This window comes from Notamacropus eugenii, chromosome 6, assembly GCF_028372415.1.
Source record: "Notamacropus eugenii isolate mMacEug1 chromosome 6, mMacEug1.pri_v2, whole genome shotgun sequence".
Taxonomy (NCBI): Eukaryota; Metazoa; Chordata; class Mammalia; order Diprotodontia; family Macropodidae; genus Notamacropus; species Notamacropus eugenii.
Genome location: NC_092877.1, coordinates 7,041,169 through 7,060,494, shown reverse-complemented (window position 1 = coordinate 7,060,494; position 19,326 = coordinate 7,041,169). Strand labels below are relative to the sequence as shown.

General features: G+C 43.3%; 1 protein-coding gene and 1 pseudogene across 2 annotated transcripts in view; both read left to right on the top strand.

The window, feature by feature from the left end:
* Positions 1–19,326, top strand: part of EXT2 (exostosin glycosyltransferase 2) — a 187,108-nt gene that overhangs the window by 94,598 nt on the left and 73,184 nt on the right. For both annotated transcript variants that reach the window (XM_072618305.1, XM_072618303.1), the window contains exon 9: positions 14,429–14,618. In XM_072618305.1, the coding sequence (XP_072474406.1) occupies positions 14,429–14,618 (190 nt within the window). The remainder of the gene's footprint in view (positions 1–14,428; positions 14,619–19,326) is intronic.
* LOC140510040 (eukaryotic translation initiation factor 3 subunit H pseudogene) lies at positions 1,569–2,849 on the top strand (annotated as a pseudogene).

Here is a 19,326-nt window from a genome sequence, read left to right as displayed (position 1 = left end):
ACAGATTCCATCACCAATAGGCCACAGCTGCATACTACTTCTTGTCAATTATATAAGGACTTTCAAGTTATACAACAATGTACCATAAATTATTTGAGGCAGCTGGGTTGCATAGTAGTTAGAGAATTGTTCTTAGAGTCAGGAAAACCTGACTTTAAATCTTGCCTCAACACCTTACTAGCTGTGTGACCCAGACAAAGTCACTTAACTTCTCGTAGCATCAGTTTACTTATCTGTAAGATGAGAATAATTATAGCACCTTCCTCACTGAATTTTTGTGAGAATCAAATAATAATTACACATTTAAGGTGTTTTGTAAACCATGAAGCATTATGTAATTGCTACTATTTTCAGTTCAGGGCAATCTAGAAATTATATCATTCCTAAATCCGCATTAAATGAAATAAGGGCTCTGTAGACCTTCAGTCTGGTAGTCAGTCTAATACCTCTTCTCTCCCACACTTTCCTTTGGAGCCTCCCAAACACTGAGCTAGCTCTGGCAACGTGTGCATCAACCTCATTGTCAGTGTGCACATCCCTGGAAAGTATGCTACCAAAGTAAGTGGACTTATCCACAGCATTCAGAACTTCTCCATTTGTTGTAACTGGCAGTATCAGATACCACCATGACTGAATCAGCTTGAGAAAACTATTGACGGCCTACAGAAAGAACCTGGAAGATCATACTAATATTTGTTTAATCTGCGTAAAAGAAACCTTGAACACCTGATTAAAGGGCATATTAAAAAGAATTATTTGGGTTGGAATATGGAAAATAAGCACATGTCAGAAATTTTTGATGCCATTAGCTATTGCAAGTGAAAACTAAAAGAGTAATAAGATGATCTAAGGTGTCAAAGAGCAAACTCAACTATTTGTCACCAGTCAAGCACGACACAATGGAGGCTTGAGAAGCGAGAACCCCCTGAGAAGGAGAATGTGGGAGATTTCTGGTCATCGAGATGGTTGGAAGAGACCCCAACACAATGCAAGTCCAAGTTGGATCAAATATGAAATAAAACTTGCATATCTTCTCTGAAAAACTGAATATACAGCGAATGAATGTTTGACCCATAATTATTGGCTCAGACACTTGGCAGCAGCACAAAGTTTGAGGTGCGAGCCTCCCCCTCTTTCTTAAAGGAAAGCATCACGTTTATTACTAAGAGGGAAGTACAACGACCTCTCCAAATATAGGCCAGCTGTGTGTTTATATACTTAATACGAAGTGTGCATAGCTTGTGTGATGAAAAAACCTATTCATACTTAACAAGAAAACTTTACATTGACTGCGGGGCTAAAAGGTTGCCACCAAAGTCCCAAGGGTGTCAAAAGCATTGCCAATTCAGTGGCTTTTGAACAAACCACCCCAAAGTGCTATAGTACTTATATTCCATTACTGGTTATCAAAAAGCTTTTCGCGAAGTTCTGTATTCATGCTTTGTTTATGTACTGAAAATATATAAAATTGTGAGAATGCTGAAATACTTGATGTCTAGTTAGAAAACTTTTCTATTTAGAACATGACACCAACACAATAATGTCAAGAAAATTGGGATTTCGTTTCTCTTTCCTCCGGTCCTCCACTAAGATGGCGTCCCGTAAAGAAGGTACCGGCTCTGGTTCCGCCAGTTCGACTTCTACAACCGGCGCGTCGTCGGGCAAAGGAAAAGGCAAAGGCAGCTTGGGAGATTCGGCCGTGAAGCAAGTGCAGATCGACGGCCTGGTTGTTTTGAAAATAATTAAACATTACCAAGAAGAAGGACAGGGCAATGAAGTTGTCCAAGGAGTACTTTTGGGTCTGGTGGTGGAAGACAGACTTGAAATCACCAATTGTTTTCCCTTTCCCCAACACACAGAGGATGATGCTGATTTTGATGAAGTCCAATATCAGATGGAAATGATGCGCAGTCTTCGTCACGTAAATATTGATCATCTTCATGTTGGTTGGTACCAGTCTACATACTATGGCTCTTTTGTCACCCGTGCTCTCCTGGATTCTCAATTCAGTTACCAACATGCAATCGAAGAGTCTGTAGTTCTCATTTATGATCCCATAAAAACTGCTCAAGGGTCTCTATCCTTGAAGGCATATAGGCTGACTCCTAAACTGATGGAAGTTTGTAAAGAGAAAGATTTTTCTCCTGAAGCATTGAAAAAGGCAAATATCACCTTTGAGCACATGTTTGAAGAAGTGCCGATTATAATTAAAAATTCACATCTGATCAACGTACTAATGTGGGAACTAGAAAAGAAATCAGCTGTGGCAGATAAACATGAACTGCTTAGTCTAGCCAGCAGTAATCATCTGGGGAAGAGCCTACAATTATTGATGGACAGAGTGGATGAAATGAGCCAGGATATTGTTAAATATAACACCTATATGAGAAACACCAGTAAGCAGCAGCAGCAGAAACATCAGTATCAGCAACACCGTCAGCAGGAGAATCTACAGCGCCAGAGCAGAGGAGAACCTCCTCTCCCTGAAGAGGACATGTCCAAACTCTTTAAACCTCCTCAGCCTCCTGCTAGGATGGATTCACTCCTTATTGCAGGCCAAATTAATACTTACTGCCAAAATATCAAAGAGTTCACTGCACAGAACTTGGGCAAACTCTTCATGGCTCAGGCTCTCCAAGAATACAACAACTAGAAAGAGAAAACCCATGACTTCTCATCTGATAATTGTTTCCAGATAAAGGTGCTGATACATACTCTGAGGTCACCTGCGGACAGCCCTTCCAAGAAATAGAATTTTCTTAATGAAAATGACAGTACTCATTTGATATCATTGACTCACTTTGGCAGTAAAATTGTTCTTATGAAAAAAATAAAATTTGTTTTTAATATTCAAAAAAAAAAAAAAAGAAAGAAAATTGGGATTAAACATGGCATCTCCTAGGGAAACACTTTAAACCTGTTGTGGTTCTGCCTACTCGGAAGCAAGCTATCATCCTCCTGAATATATTGGAGCTTGACTTTCAGGTCAGAGGAAGTCATATCAAAACATCAGATTCATCACTTAATAGTCACGGATGATATCAAGTTCTAAGGCTTCTCTGGGTGGGAGGAGGGGGGAATTAAACAGCAACTTTATGTTGTGGAAATTTTCTCCACCGTTGTCAACATCATAAGTACAAGTATAAAGTACTGATAAGTATAAAGCTCTTATTGTATGACAAGAGAGCCTAAGTGCTGTGAGAGTTTAGCTTGATTGAACCAGCGATTGAAGGTAAATACCTTGGTCTTACCCAGACAAGCCATATCCAGAGTAAGGGTAATAAGAAGGTAGCTGAGGCTACATATGTTAAGAGAGGGCAGCCAGGTGGTGCAGTGCCTAGAATGCCAGACGTGGAGTTCAAATCCTGCCTCAGACATTTACTAGCTGTGTGACCCTGGACAAGTCATTTCACCCTGTTTACCTCAGTTCCACATCTGTCAAATGAGTTGGGAAAGGAAATGGCAAACCACTCCGATATCTTTGGCAAGAAAGCCCCAAATGGAGTCACAGAGAATTGGATGTGAATGAAAAATGACTGAACAGTAGCAAATATGAAGAGACTGAGTGGCATCTGAGATCAGAGCGCAACAGGGTGAATACATTTGGAGCCATGACTGTCTCTGCAGTACAAGTCATAATGTACTTCTGGCACAGTCAGAGGATGACAGAGGTGTTGGCGTATTTTAAAGCAAACAGTTCGATGAACAAATCATTGTAACTATAGATTTAAGAGTCTGCCACATTATTTTACCTAGATGTCAATTATTGTTAATAGGCCTCTAATTTTAGAGATGTAAAGGAACTTCTGTATCATTTTATCCAACTTCTTCATTTTACAGATGAACAATCTAAGACCTGAAGAGTTGAAGTGACTTGTCAAAGGTCACATGGAGATTTGCACTCATGTTCTCTTACTCTTTCCACCTCACCACACTGCCTCTGCCTTTTTTTTCTTTGGATTGGCTTGAGAGCATCTTATAGCTGAAAGATCCAAGGACTTGGCCTGTCTTTGAATCCTGGCTCTGACATTAAGTAGCTGTATGATCCTGGGCCCATTTTTTTTAACCTTTCAGCCTTAGTTTTTTTATTTACAAAATGGATAAAGTAATACTTGTCCTATCTGTATCACAGGGTTCTGTGAGAAAAGCACTTCACAAATTGTAAAGGGTAATTATTATTTTTTCAAGTAGACTCATGAGATTAGTGGCAAGAAGACCCCTGGACTGTGAATATGGAGGCATAGGTTCTAGGCTTGACTGCTACTGTCTTGTGTTTCTTTGAGCAAATTGCTTTAGTTTTCAAGATTTCAGGTTCTCTGTTGGACGGGATGATATGTAAAGGTGCAGTTCTATTTGAATTAATAATGGTAAAGTCTCTTAGGTTCAAACCTACAAAATATTTTGACTTAATTGGTCATGACTGCCTTGATGTTTCAAGCGTGTATGCTTGAAACTGGTTTAATGATTGCCAAGAGAGGCCATTTTCGCTGAGCTATAAACTCTTCATCTACACTACAGCTGATTTCTACCCTCTGGTTGGACTGTCTAGTTGGACAAGCGCTCCCCTACCCAGGCCAGGGAAGGGAACGGGCCTCTTTTGTCAAACTGAAAGGGCATTTCCCACATGGTATAGTCAAATGAACATGTAAATTTATTTTATCTTTCCTATGAGATGTAGTATCATAAACCTGTGCTCATATTCCTGAAAATCTTACTTCTGGTTAGATTAGAGAACAAGCTTGTCTATTTTGGTCAAATTGGACATTAACTTATCCAATAAAACTTTTTTTATTTTGAGATTTTCTTTAACATTTAAAGGTTGGGCTGTATTTGTGTGTGTATGTGTGTATGTGTGTGTACGTGTATGTGTGTGTGTGTGTATATGTGTGTGTGTGTGTGTGAAAATTGTTCTCAGAAAGAAATCTGCATCTTTTTTTTTCTTATGAATTAACTGTTCTCTTAGGAGATATCAAGTGATCACACGTCAGTTCAATGCTGTGATATTTTCCCCTCTAATTTGTTATGCTCACTCATCTTATTGGTTAGATAATTTAAAAAAAACCCTCTTGCAGTCTGGCTGGCAGAGATCGGGTGAGTTTCATTTATTACTTGTAGTCTGAGATAACTTGAATTATTAAAAGCATCAGCATTTGGAATTGTCATTTTCCTTGTTCCAAGAACTTTTTGGTTTTTCTTTTGCACGGAGTCGTCTAATTGGCTTCTCTCCATCCCTCGGGTGGAAGCTGAAGCCAGCCACAGGCTCTTGCAAACTGCTGGCTAAGCTTCCTCCTGGAGGGAGAGGATACAATGTCAACTTTCCCCTCTACTACCTGAAAATAAATCCGTTTCAGCCCTTTCTGCCAGCAGCAGCTTTATAGAGGTCAGGAGGGGTGGGCATTTAACCAGACCTGAACCTCACTGCTACGTAAAGAAGCGAAAGACAAAAGAATATATTGCACCCAAATTGTAGCAGCAGCATTCGGTCAAATATATTCTGCTTTCAGAAGGTGAGATCAGTAGACTAAATTAAAATGATAGCTCCAAACTCTAGTCCTGTGAGCTCTGATTCTAGCTAGGTAACTTGAAATGTCACCTGGTCTCGCTTCCTCATTTATAGTTGTGGGGCAGGTGGGAAATACAGCTCATACATTTATCACGTTGGTCTGAATGTAGATTTCCTCCCCCCTCAAATAGATTCCATTCAGCTGTTAAGACTCATTTAGTGGATAAAGAAATTGAGGCATATAAAGAAGTGAAGTGCTTTATTCAAGGTTTTATGAGTGGCGAGTAGCAGATTTGAACCCAAGATCCAGATCTGACTCTCTTACTGTTGTGTCATGTTGCCTGTGAGAGCTAGGGTTCTTCCAGTTCACATAAATGCATCTGGTTCTAAATGAATCTACCTTTGGTTTCTGCCATCCTTGGTTTCTTTTCTGGCCAAGTCAGTAAGGTTTGGCCTTCTTTGCTAGGGAAGTCTACTTTGGGGCAGTGAGCAGTAAATTTGGCCTAAGAATCAGGGTTTCTTCCCTGATCATCCATTGTCTAGCTTTTGAATCCCAGCTGAATTCCACCAACAACTGAGATGAACTAAAAATGTAGACAACAATGAATAGACTTCAGAGACTTTAGCTCCCATAGTTTCTGTTCCCTTCTTACTCCCAAGAGAGCACCTTTGAAAACAACTTTAAGACTCTATAATTCTAGCTTTCCAAGTCAGGACAACTAAGCAGCTTGCTGTGTTATGGTGAGCTGGGGCCACTGAAATTTAATGGTTAAGGAAACATGGGTTGCATTACGGATTGTCCTGCTCCCAGACTCCCAGTGACTATTAGTCGTAAATATCATCTCACCATTTTGGAGAAGGGACATCCACCTCGTTCTCTTCAATAACATTATGCTAATGCTTAACCCTTCCTTGGCCCAGTTCACTTCAGAGTTCTTGATCTGTGTTCATTGAGGTTGAGTGTGGCAGAGCCTAGAGAAGAGATGGGAGGGTTAACTCCTTTGGTTTTGCCCTTTGACCATTCCAGGATGGGACGCATGATGAAATACTTTCTCAAAGTCTTTGGTGGAAGCACATGCATAATTGGAGCAAAATAGAATAAATCAAAGCTTTTTTGAGTCTGGTAATTCATAATTGAAACCACATTGAGGTTGGAATTGATATTTTAAAATGACCAAGAAAATTCTCTTTTCCACCAAGGTATGTGTAGGTAGAGTTCTGCAATGCCAGTAGCCATCCAGCTGCTTGGCAGCAGGGCGTAGCTTCTGTCTGCTCCTTCATCCCTTTCTTCCATGACTTTTCTCATAGTTTTCTTGAATGTCCCTACTTACATTGAATGTATTCTTAATGAAATATGTCCTGAGTTGGTGTTGCCTATTTTAAGACAAACTTACACACTGGGACATAAAAATTCCCTGTGTAGGTGTGAGTTATGGGGGTTAAGACTGAATCACCCTATATTTTAGCTTTGTTTCCTCAAAGCCTGTCTGGTGGCATTTGGTTTGGTTTATTTTCGAAATAAAAGGGACTTTTAAAAGTTTGTCACATCTGTATGCCTAGCCCTCAAATTAAACCATTTTTAAAAGATTCTAGACAAATGACAGTCACAGCTTTGAGTATCCTCAGTAAATGCTATTCATTTATTATATTGGACAGCTTTCCCTTTTCATTCTATGGCCCTTCTGGCTAGAATATTTGGTTAGGCCCCTCCTAGAACTAACATTGCCATCTCTAACTCTCGCATTTGTGAGAAAACAGATAGAATCATGATGAGAGTTGGGACAATTTCACGTGCCCGTGGTTTAGGAGTGCCACAAGCCGACCCGCTGCTTTTTACTTTTTTGTTAATTAATTTTATTTATTTTCAGTGTTCTACAACAACTACCATATAACTTAGATTATTATTTTTCCTTACCTCCTCCCTATCTCCCCCCTCCCTCCCAGAGACGGCATACAGTTTTGTGTAGGTTCTACACATACATTGCGATTAAATACGCTTTCACTATAGTCATGCTGTGTAGAAGAATTAAAATGAATGGGAGAAATCATGTAACAAGCCAAAACATAATACACACAGACAGACACATACACAGATACACACACACACATACACGCACACAAGCACATACACACACATACACGCACATACACACACACACACACATACACACACACACACACACACACACACGATCTGCTACATTCTGCGATTGAATTCCACAGTTCTTTCTCTGGATGTGGAAGGCATTTTGCATCAGAAGACCATTGGGAATTTTGTTTAAATCCTTGCATTGCTATGAAGTTCCAAGTCTACCAGAAAAAACTCTCGCACACTGTGGTTGTTGCTGTGCACAAAGTTCTCCTGGTTCTGCTCCTTTCACTCAGCATCAGATCGTAGAAGTCTTTCCAGGTCTCTCTGAAGCCTTTCTGTTCATCATTTCTTATAGCATGATACAACCTGCTGCTTTTTAGGGCAGATTGCAGTTTTGAAAGGGTTCTCTTCTAGCGCAGCATCCAGCAGGTTTCCTCTGGGCCTCTTGGCTTCAGTTCCCAGGGCTGACTCTACAGCCCTAGCAGGATGCCGGGGCCTGGCAGAGCTGGCAAGCTGAGACAGACATTCAGAAGCCGGCTTTGGGTCCTTACCACTGGCTGTTATGGATCAGGATCTATCAGTCTGTAAGAGTGGGGAGCCATGGGAAGTGCACAGCGGAGTAGCCCACCACTTCATCTTTAGCCAGGGGTCTCCACCTTGGAATGCGCAGGTCTAGCAGGGCTTTCTCTCTGCACCCTTCCCAAGGCAGAGCCCTCTTGTTGGGAGCTGTGCTTCCTGATTCCATGCCCCACTTGCCATGATGGGCATTTAATCAGGCTGAGTTCGTTGCCAGCATTGTTTGCCTTTTCTCTGGCAAGAGTTAGCATCTTGAGAAAATTATGGAGGTTTAAATTTGCCCGATTTCCTGTAGAAAGTGGGGCCCGGAGGCCTCTGACCACAGCCACTCTCTTTGGTCAGTCAGCAGGGGTTAGTTCTGAATGCACTTCAGGGGGACAAAATGCCCTTTTTCAAACGTCCCTGTCCAGTGAGATTCTTTTTGCTTGTGGAGGTGCAGAGGTGAGGTTTGGTTGGTTGACTGGACCAGCCCTTGTACAGGGAGATGTAGACTTTTGCTCGGCATCTGCATTGAAGGCTTACACGTACCAATGTTAAGAGCTGCCTTTCTCCAAGTTGTCACCATGTACTCCAAGGACAGATAGGTTTATATGTGCAGAGTAAGTAAGAAGCCCAATTGTGGATTAGCAGCTCTTGTAGCTGAGCTTGAAAAGTGGATGAAAATGTAGCCACATTAATGTTTCTGTACAGTGAGAAAGCAGTAATACAAGCATCTATGATTTCATTGGTAGTGGTATTTACTCCACAAATACAGATTACAGTCTCTCTACACCTTGGTTTTCATGAATTGCTGTGACTGGAAAAATTTGTCACCCATTGACCAGCCTTCTGATGAGGGATCTCTGATTTTAGCTAGGCTGATCCTTACAGCAATTGTTCTGGAAGGACAAAATGAATCCCGTTCGGGCTCGCTGCCACACTTCTGTTGTTCAGTCCTTATAGTCCTGACTGACTCTTTGTGACCCCATTTGGGGTGTTCTTGGCAAAGATACTGGAATGGTTTGCCCCTCCCTTCTCCAGGCTGCTGAATGGTGACCAGCAACATTGTAGAAGGCAAAAAGAGCACATGTTGGGCAACTAGGCTCAGTGGATAAGAGTGCCAGCCCTGAAATCAGAAGGACCTGAGTTCAAATCTGGTCTCAGATTCTTACTAGCTCTGTGATCCTGGGCAAGTCACTTAACCCTGTTTGCCTCGATTTCCTCATCTGTAAAATGAGCTATAGAAGGAAATGGTAAATCTTTCCAGTATCTTTGCCAAGAAAACTCCAGATGGGAGTCATAAAGAGTCAGGAATGACTACTCAGTTAAGCAATGAGTACATATTTTAAAGCCACAGAGGACAGTAGCATGCCTACTTGTTAGAAAACCAGTCATGAGTAAATTAATAGACAAATAAAATTCAACAAATATTTATCAGGCACATGCTATGGGTGTGGTGTTGTCAGGTGCTAGAAAGAGAAAAATTCAATATGGATCTGCATTGAGTTGAACAGGAGAAAGACATACATCCATTTTGGTGATAGTAGAGTGTGACAGGTGCAGAGGGGAGGTCCAGGCAAAGAGAGGGAGAATGAAAAATGCAAGAAGTTTGAGGAGGGACAGATCATTTTAAACTGTGGTTTGGGAAGAATGAGACATAGGGAGGGATATTCTTTGTTGTGTGTGTTACCCCTCTGGGAGGGGAAGGAGAGGGCAGGATACAGGAGATAATTTAGAAGATGTAAAAACAGAAGACACTAATAAAATTTTATTTTGAAAGCAGAAAAATATATCTAAAATTGAACTCATCCCCCTTTCCCCAAAACCTTTCCATTTATCCAAATCTCCTATTTCTGTTAAAATCACCACTATCCTTCCAGTGTCTTAGCTTTGTCATTCCAGTATTGTCTTTGGCACCGCACACCCCCTTACTGTGCACACCAAACAGTTGCCAGTTTTGCCATTTCTGCCTTCCCATTTGGTACCTTGCCTCCCTCCCTCAGCTGTCACCTTGGTTCGGTTTTCTCTCATAAAAGTGGAAGGTGAGTGATGGTGATGGTCTCTGTGTGTGTGAGGTGGAATCATGGAGCCCGAGGCACCGAAAGGCTCCAGTATCCAATGCAGTATCAACATGTATTTTCTGTTCCCCTGGTAGAAGACTAGGGAATGGGATGGGAAGGAAGGCTAAAGGAGAAAGCAGGGAGAGTGGCCTATACCCTGCAGTCAGTCATCCAATAAATGATCATTAGCACTTATGTGATGCCCTAAGGCAGCAGCTCTCAGACTTTTGGGGCTCAGGACTCTTCTTGCTGTCTTAAAAATTGCTGAGGACTCCCTAAGGAGTTTTTGTTTATGTGGGTCATTTGTATCAATATTTGCCATATTAGAAATTAATGCATATTAATACTCTTGTGAAAATAGTTTTGACCTCACAGTCCCTCTGAAAGGATTTTGAGGACTCCTAGGGATCCCTGGACCACACTTGGAGAGTAATTGCTTTAAGGAGAGCAATGTGCTTTCTGTATATGATCTCATTTGACCCTTACAACAGTCCTGGCAGGGAGGTACTGCTACCCCCATTCTACATGTAAGGAGACTGAAGCACAGAGAAGGCAAATGACTTGCTCAGGGTCACATAGCTATCAAGTATCTGAGGTGGGATTTGAACTCAAGTCTTCCTGACTCCAGCTTCAGCACTTTAGCTACTGTGCCATCTAGGAATTAAATCATTCATTTCTAGGCCTTGAGAATATCTTATTTTACCTGGAATTGCTTTTTAAAGTACACATTGAAAATGCCCAAAGAAGTATCAGCAGATTAAATCGTATGGTTGGCTTTAACGTCACCAAGATCTGAAGACTAGGAAGGAGAAACCAACAGCAAGGGTGGGGAGGAAATGACAAGAGTCTCTTTAGACAAAAAGGAGTGGAGCGAGCATGGGCTGGCCGACCACTCATTGGGGTGGTATAAAAAGATTTCCTATAGGAAGACGGTTTGGATGACTGGCTTTGGAGGTCCTTCCAACTGAGACTTTGTGATCTGCAGGCCCAAACATATAGTCATCCAACTTCTCCTAATAGACCTCTTGTGGTGGCAGCTCCACTCCCTATCCTTCTTATCTTTTCTTTCTTCTTCCCCACCAGTTGGGAAGGGGATTTCTCTTCATATCCAGGTTGGACTAGTTGGCCTCTGAGGCCCTGTCCAACTCTAAAATTCTAGGACTGAGACAAACCAAGTGCCATGAGGTAAGATCAAGAGGAAGGAGTCTAGGTCTGGAGTCAGATAACCTTGTTTCATATCTCAGCTCTGCTTACTTCTTGTGTGATGGAGGCAAGCAACCTCTTTCCCCTTTCTTACCTACAAAGTGAAGAGGTTGGATTGGATTGCTAAGGCCCCTTCCAACTCAAGATTCTATGATTTCGCTTTTCATCCAAGTCACTGAGATTCATTCAATCAGTTGGTCAATAAATATCTATTAAGTTCCTAGTTGTGCTAGAGGCTGTGCTAAGACAGAATGAGGATGACCAAGGAGGTGTCTGTGGGAAGAGACAGGCTGGAATGGGATCAAGGAGAGGAGGGTAGAGGAGTTAGCCTTGGTGTGGAGCCTTGGTATGGTCTGTGCATGAGACAGGGGAAAAGGAGGAGATTGTGACAGAAGCCTCCAAATGAGAGGAGCTCAAGGAGAAGGGAGAAGAGGTGACTGGGGGTATCTTTGCGAGAAAGAGGTGGCTTGTGCCTTAGACAGGCCCAGCAATGCTATGGATTTGTCTAATTCTGTTTCTCATTCTTTTGTTTTGATTTGAGTTTATCTGTTTCATGGGGAAACAACTTCAGAATTTCCATCCTTTTCTCAACCAATCAAGTATCTAATGCCACTGAAAAGTCATGTCCATGTCTCCCCAGTGTGCCCCTTAGAGTGCCTGCCTAGTTCTCTGTCCTCATGCTAGGCGATGTCGGGGTGTGCAGAAGAAATGAACATCTAGAGAGACTGATATCCCTTCCCCACCCAGAAGATTCCCCATCTACCCTCCTTTGCTTCATTTCCCCAAGCAAGATTAGCGCACAGGCCAAGATCTGATCCATGCATTGTGTGTCTCACCAGCCAATCTGGCTTTCCTTTTCTGGCTGTGTTGTGAAATCAGAGCTATTGTACGCCACAAGAAGTGTTCCACTTTGAATTCCCATGGCACTGTGCCCTGAAATTGATCTTTGTATCTTTCAGGGAACGTGCCCTCTCTTTTGAGCCTGTTGGTTCCAAAGAACAAACTAGGTTTTGTTAGAGTTTTGATACACTTTCCTTCTATGTCCATAGCAATATTTACCTTTTTGATTTGTGTGCCCATGTTGTGTCTGGATTAAGTATTTGGTGCATTTCATATCATTTCCTTTCTGAAATCTCTGCATTTGGAGATGGGCTTTGCTCAGTGACTAGATTTAACCAGAAAGGGTAAAGGGCTTTTAGTAGCCTCTCTTGGAGGAAAACTGAGAGGAATAAATTATAAATCAAACCTCAGTTTCTTCATTCAGTTAAATTCAGTTCAGCAAGCATCTGCTTTGTTTAGGGCCCAGTGCTAGGGATACATAGTCAAAAATAGTGAAGTCTCTGATATCAAGAAGCCTGCATTCTACTGTGAGTAGTACAAACACATAATTAAATACCAAGTACCAGAGGGAGAGAAAGCACACATTAATGATGGGGGTGGGGTGTTAGAGAAGCAGGGAAATTTTTCCAGAAGAAGAAGTGGTACCTGAGCTGAGATTTCAGAGAAGTGAAGGATTCTAAAAGTCAGGGAGGGGAAGAGAGTGCTTTTTCGGCACACAGAATGAACCATGCAGAGAGGCAGAAGTGGGGTCTGCCATGTTAAGTTCAAGGAACAGCTAGTGTTCCATCTTGGCTACACCACCAAGGAGGTGAAGGGGAACAACTTGAAATAAGGCTGGGAAGATGACAGTCAGATTTTAGAGGTCTCTAAATGACAATCTAAGGAGTTCATAGTTCACCCGAAAAGCAGTAGGCAGAAGAGTGACATAGTTAGAAGTGCGCTTTAGAAGACTCCTGAGTCCTTTCTCCTTCAGAATTCTGCTAATGCCCTCCCTCACAGCCTCTTCTCTAAGTCTCTATAAGCTTTCTGTTCCTTCCTCCTTCAAGAGTTTCCAACATGGGGGTTTCTCTGACCCCTGGTGGTTAATCATGATGAATCTTGTGACGTTTCTGCCCTTAAACCTCCATATAAATTTGTGGAATATGAAGAATGAGAAGACTTTGAGGATGGAAACTCCGGAGGATTTTAAGACATGTAGTTAGATGCTAATAAAAAATAGTTGGAATCACCCACCTTCTTAAGGGTGTTATTAGCTACATAGGAGAGAATGAGAGTCATGGGGAGGAAGCCAGCGCTTTGAGAGTGACCTTTCCAAGTGTCTCTTTCTGCTGTGAAATTCAGATCTGGTGCAGTGTGGGCTTTTTTGGCCCCAGTCTTCTCATTACATTGCAGCCCCAGTCATCCCATCCTGTCTCCATGAATTCTCATTTCATTTGTAATTCATGGGGTTTATGCATTTCTTGTGCTAAACTGTTCCATCTGGAAAGCAGCTGCTGTCATGTACAATGGCAGTGGCTGCCACCAGTGATCTGGGTGTGGTTGTAAGACACCTTGGGGCTCTGACTACGTGACATATACCAGGAAACTGTCAGATCATTCTAGAGAGTCTCTCTTAGATCTCTTCAGGGATGGGAAGGCCAGGGCAGAGATGCCCATATGCCACATCAGGGAGATCATGACATGAGCAATTGTTTATTGCCTTAGCCCCATGGGCATCCTGGCACCGTTCATCTTCCATCACCCAGCCTCCCAGGCTATGCCGGTTTTCTCTATCCAAACAACAATAATAGAAACTCCAATTTTTGTACTAATTCATTGCTTGCGAACTGCTTTCCTGAAGGAACCCACCCACGCACCCCATGAAGTGGATAATGCAAGGATCATTTCATAGAAGATTCTTAGCTTAGGCTTAGCGAACTGAGTCATGTGCTTTATGTGTGTGGTAGAGTCAGGATCATAGTTCTCTGGAGCCTCGAGCCCCCCATGGTTAGTGCCCTTGTCCTTCTAGTGTGCTTCCAGTGAGGTTACACTGAATTAGAGGGAAGGAGAGACACTCAGGAGGGTCTCTGAACCTCTGTTTTTGTGCTGGTTAGCAGATTTATGAAGCTTTTGGGGCATTTGAAGGGAAAGGAACAATCTCACTGTTCTGATCTTTGTTTATTTGGCATCTTACAGAAATGGAGCAGCGTGAGCAACCCTTTGTTCCTTCCACTGATCCCACCACAGTCTCAGGGTTTCACTGCCATCGTCCTCACCTATGATCGAGTGGAGAGCCTCTTCAGGGTCATCACGGAAGTGTCCAAGGTGCCCAGCCTCTCCAAGCTGCTAGTTGTCTGGAACAACCAGAATAAAAACCCTCCAGAGGGTAAGAAAAGGAGGAGAATCAGTGGTGATGAGGGCTGGTTTGGGTTTCTGCTTGAGTTGGTGCCTGTCTTCATGATGCACACTAGAGATGTCTCTATTTTAGGGAAGCGTCTGAGGCTTGGAGGCTCAGTGCCTCAGCCAAGGTCCCATTTCCAGTGTATCTGTAGAGGCTGGTGTGGAGATGACATCCTCCACCTCCCTGGCACTTTAGGAAGGGAACCTGGAGATCATCTAGTGCTAGACCACTGTTTTACAAATGAGGAAACTGAGACATAGGAGGGGAAGTTCACACAGAGTAGTAATTGGTGAAAACAGAATTTAAATCGAGAGCACCTGTGTCTGACTAAACCCAAAGTTCCTTGCCTAGTACTGTGACAGCAGTGAAAAGAGGCAGGATGATGTCTGCTACTCACAGACTGCCCATTTACATTCTAGGGTGGCCCACTTTAGTCAGAGCTGTGCATAGCGTGTGCTGTGGCCTAGTTTGGAAAGACTGAGGAATCACAGGGGATCAAAGCCCTACAGCCTGAGGAAAACAGACCCCAGCTTCCCTCAGCAATCCCAGATGATTTGTTTACACAAAAACTCAACTTAAAAGGCATTAGTTTTCTCCTTTCTTATCTCTGCTCTGATACTGTGCTGGCTTTCCCAAAGAAGGTGCCCTTGCCTCTGACTGGGAAGGTCAGCAGTGCATGCCCCTCATAGCCTTTGGCTTAGCACCCCAAAGTGAACACCAGCCAAAGCCTCCCATTGGCCGCCCTTCAGCACTTTGTCACTCCTGCCCACCGGTCTGCCCCAATTTGTTTATTTTTAATGCACTGGCCACTCCTATAATCTCCTCCCTGGCAGCCAGGGAAGAGGACTTTTTGATTAATTGGATTTGTTTTTAATTCAGACCCATAGAGTACTTTCCACCTGCATTGAGTTTCTCATTCAGTCTGTCTATCCCAGATCCTAATCCTAGGGACTTCAAAGCCCTTGCCATTTATAGCCTATTAAAGCCAGGAAGTTTCTGATGGATTAGAGTAAGGAATGAGTTTGAAGTTGGTGTAATGTGCCTCCCTGTCACTGATAAGGCCTGCTTTATAGCCTGGCTTGAGTATCTGCACTTTATAGCTATTCTCTCCTAATTGGGCTTCAGAAAGCCAGGATCTCAACTCCTGGCCGCTGCCTAGAGGACATTCCTCGTCTGGACTGGCTGTTGATCGATACGAAACTGGCTCTAGTTTGCTTGATGAGATTCTTTAGTTTATCATAATACTTGTGCCCCTTGATGGACCAGTGGCATTATGGAGGGGATATTTTATCCACTGGGGCAGTTGGAGGCCTTTCAGACCACTCACATTAGATCAGTTGGCTTGTACCCTGCATTTAATATTCTCTTGACATTCATACGCAGGTACTCTAGTTATTCTCAGGTTATCTGTTATTTCTGCTAAATTTACAGAATCCTAGAAGGTGAGGATTAGAAGGGACCTTTGTGGCTCCTTAGTCCAACCCATCCTAATATGCCCAAGGAATTAGCCAGTTTTTCCTTGAAACCTCTAAGGAGGGCACATTTACTGCCCCCCCTCCCCACTTCTGCTTGTCACAATGTTCTTCTTTGGCTAAATTTAGCTTTTTGCAACTGGCACCCATTAGAAAAGCCCACATCGAAGGATCCCAGGTTAAGAACTCCTACTCCGGAGTAAAAGAAGGATGATGATGTTTCATCCACAGACAATCTCATTCCCCTTCACGTGCCAGACTTTCACACCACTTTAAAGGCAGCTGTCATCTCATCCCCCTTAGATGTTTTCTTCTCTAGGCCCCTGTTCCCTCACCTGATCTTCGTATGACAAGGACAGCATATCACTATATACAGTGGCCATCTTCTGGAAACTCTCCAGCGAGGGGAGAATCATTGCCCTACCTAATGGCATCATCCAGAACTGTGTCCAGTGTACTCCAGATGGGGGCTGAGCCAAGGGCAGAGCAGCACTGTCATCTTTCCCAGCAGATGTATCTGTCTTCCTGCCTTCCAAAATCCAATTAGTCTTTATGGCTAATTCATCCCACTACTGACTCAGATTGAATTTGTAGTTGACTAAACCCCCCAGCTTTTTTTCATATAAACTGCTATCTAATCTTATACTTGTGAAGGTCATTTTTTGCCCTCAAAAAATGACTTGACACTTTTCCCCATTAAATTCTATCCTCCTAGATTCCTCTTAGTGTTCTAACCCATCAAGACCATTTTGGATACAGACACTACCATCCCACGTGTTAGCCGTCGCACATGACTTTGTTTCTTTTGCAGTTTGCTAAGAATGCTCAATATTCCTATCGAAGTCATTGATAGATGCAGTAGATCATCATGGCAATCAGTGTCCTGGAGAATTCCTGTGAAGTTGACATTGGATCATTAATAACCACTCTCTAAGAGGTCATCTCATGGTTCTATATTCTAGCCCCCATCTTCTCTGTTTCCAGTCAATCTAATAATCCTTCATTAGGCAGTTTCTGAGTGCAAGGTATTGAGCTAGATGCTGGAAGTTCAAAGATAGCAAAACAGCTCCTGGTCTCTAGGTGCTTCCATTCTATTTGGGGAATATAACTTGTACCCCAAACAAGTGGCATGTTAAGGTACAGTGCATAGAGAACTGGGCTTGGAGTTCAGATCTGGTCTCAGACACTTACCAGTTGTATGACCCTGGGCAAGTCACTTCACCTTGTTTGCCTCAGTGGAGGCTGGAGAATGAAATGACAAACTATTCTAGGATTTTTGCCAAGAAAACCCCAAATGGGGTCACGAAGAGTCAGACATGACCGAACAATAAAAAACAACAAAAAGTAAATTAAGAAAGGTCAGTGCAGTGAATATTGAGGTGATTAGGGAAGGGTTCATGGAGAAGAGAGAATCTGAGCTGAACCTCAAACAGGGAAAGAAAAGGATCGAGAGAGGATGAGGAAAGGACAAAGGACATTCTAGCCATGAGAAATGGCTTGTGTTAATGCCTGCAAGTGGGAGACTTAATGTCAGTATTGGGGAATTAGCTGGAATCCATGAATACATGTTAAGTTTGGAATGAGATATCCAGGGGAAGAGTCTCACAGGCAGTTAATGATATGGGACTGTCATTTCAGAGAGGAGTTAGGGATAGACTTGGGATAGATTTTTGCATGGCAATAATAAAGCAGATAGGAATAAATGAGACTTTGAAGGAAGGAGCATTGAGCAGGAAACTAAGTGAATTCAGACGACAGGAGGACAATTAGGATCTAGTCAGACTGAGAAAGAAGAGCCCCACGGGTGAGAGGGCAGCCAGGCAAGGACAGAGGTTAAGGCAAGAGGGGAGGGTCTAAGCAGCCAGAGTGATCAGCACAATCAAAGACATAGAAAGAGTCTAGGGAAGATGAGACATCTTGAATATGGAAGTTCAGAGATTATTGTTGACCTTGGAAAAAATATTTTCATTTGAGATTAGATAACATGAATGTCTGATCAGCCTAGTCAGCGCATTGTCATGACTCGCTCCAGCATTCTTCAGCAGCATAGGAAAAGGAGCAGAAGTGATGCAGGATGAAGGATTGCTCAAGAATAACCCCCTAAAAGAACAAAGGGTCAAGGAATTCTGTAGGGAAGGATTGATTAGCAAAGGGAATAAACGTGGAGCCAGAGTCCGGATGATGGCCTGGGATGAGAGGGAAGGATAGAAGGTCTGGAGGTCACAGTGAGGACATGGAATGAGTTTGGGAGGAGTGAGGTAGAAAGTTAGGAATGTATAATCAGAGGAGAATTTCAGAGTTCAAGATTCTGGAGGTGGGGCTGTTATAGGTGATGGTGGAAACTACAGTCTGACTGTGCTGTTAGTACCGGAAGTGTAGTAAATACTTACGTCATTGAAATGGAAGAAATTGATGAAGTTGGAGGCCAGGTCTTTGATGATCAGCTTGCATATCAAAGTTTCAAAGGATAATGGCAGAGAAGACTATGGGCCACATACTTCTTGATACAGGAAGGAGAGTGACTTGGAGGCTGGTGGAACACAGCAACAAAGATCTTGAGCCAGTGGAATGGGTGGATGAAGAGAACACAGAGGGATGCAGCAGAAGAAGACTCCTTAATGGCAGTGCAGAGCAGGGGCTCTTCGTGACCTAGGTTCTCAGGAAGCCTTAAGAAGTGTTACCAGGGGGGGCGGAGCCAAGATGGCGGAGTAGAAAGATGCACATACGCTATCTCCGAACCCACTGCCCATAAAATACCTGTAAAAAAAAAGAACCACCAGTGAATTCTGGAGCAGCAGAAGCCACAGAACAACGGAGTGGAGGAGATTTCTGCTCCAGAGAGCCTGAAAACCTCTCTCAAAAGGTCCCTTGCGGCCCGGACCCAGAACAGAGCCTAACCCTGCCTCGGCAGCACAGCGCTGAAAGGAGCAGATCCGAGCAGGCTTCAGGGACAGAATCTCCAGCAGCCGTGCGGGTCCCTCCACCCATAGGTGACAAGGGTCGGTGAGAGGGTCTCTTTGGCGGGTTGAGAGGGGAATGGGGTGCCCCCATGGCTCAGGCCCCCTCGGGAGGCAGCGGCGGAGGCGGGAGCAGACCTGGGCTCCCCAAGCAGGCAGGAGCCTGGATCCATTGTTGAAGGTCTCTGCATAAACCCCCTGAGGGAACAGAGCCCGTGAGGCGGCCCTGCCCTGACCTGAGCACCTGAACTTAATCTCACACTG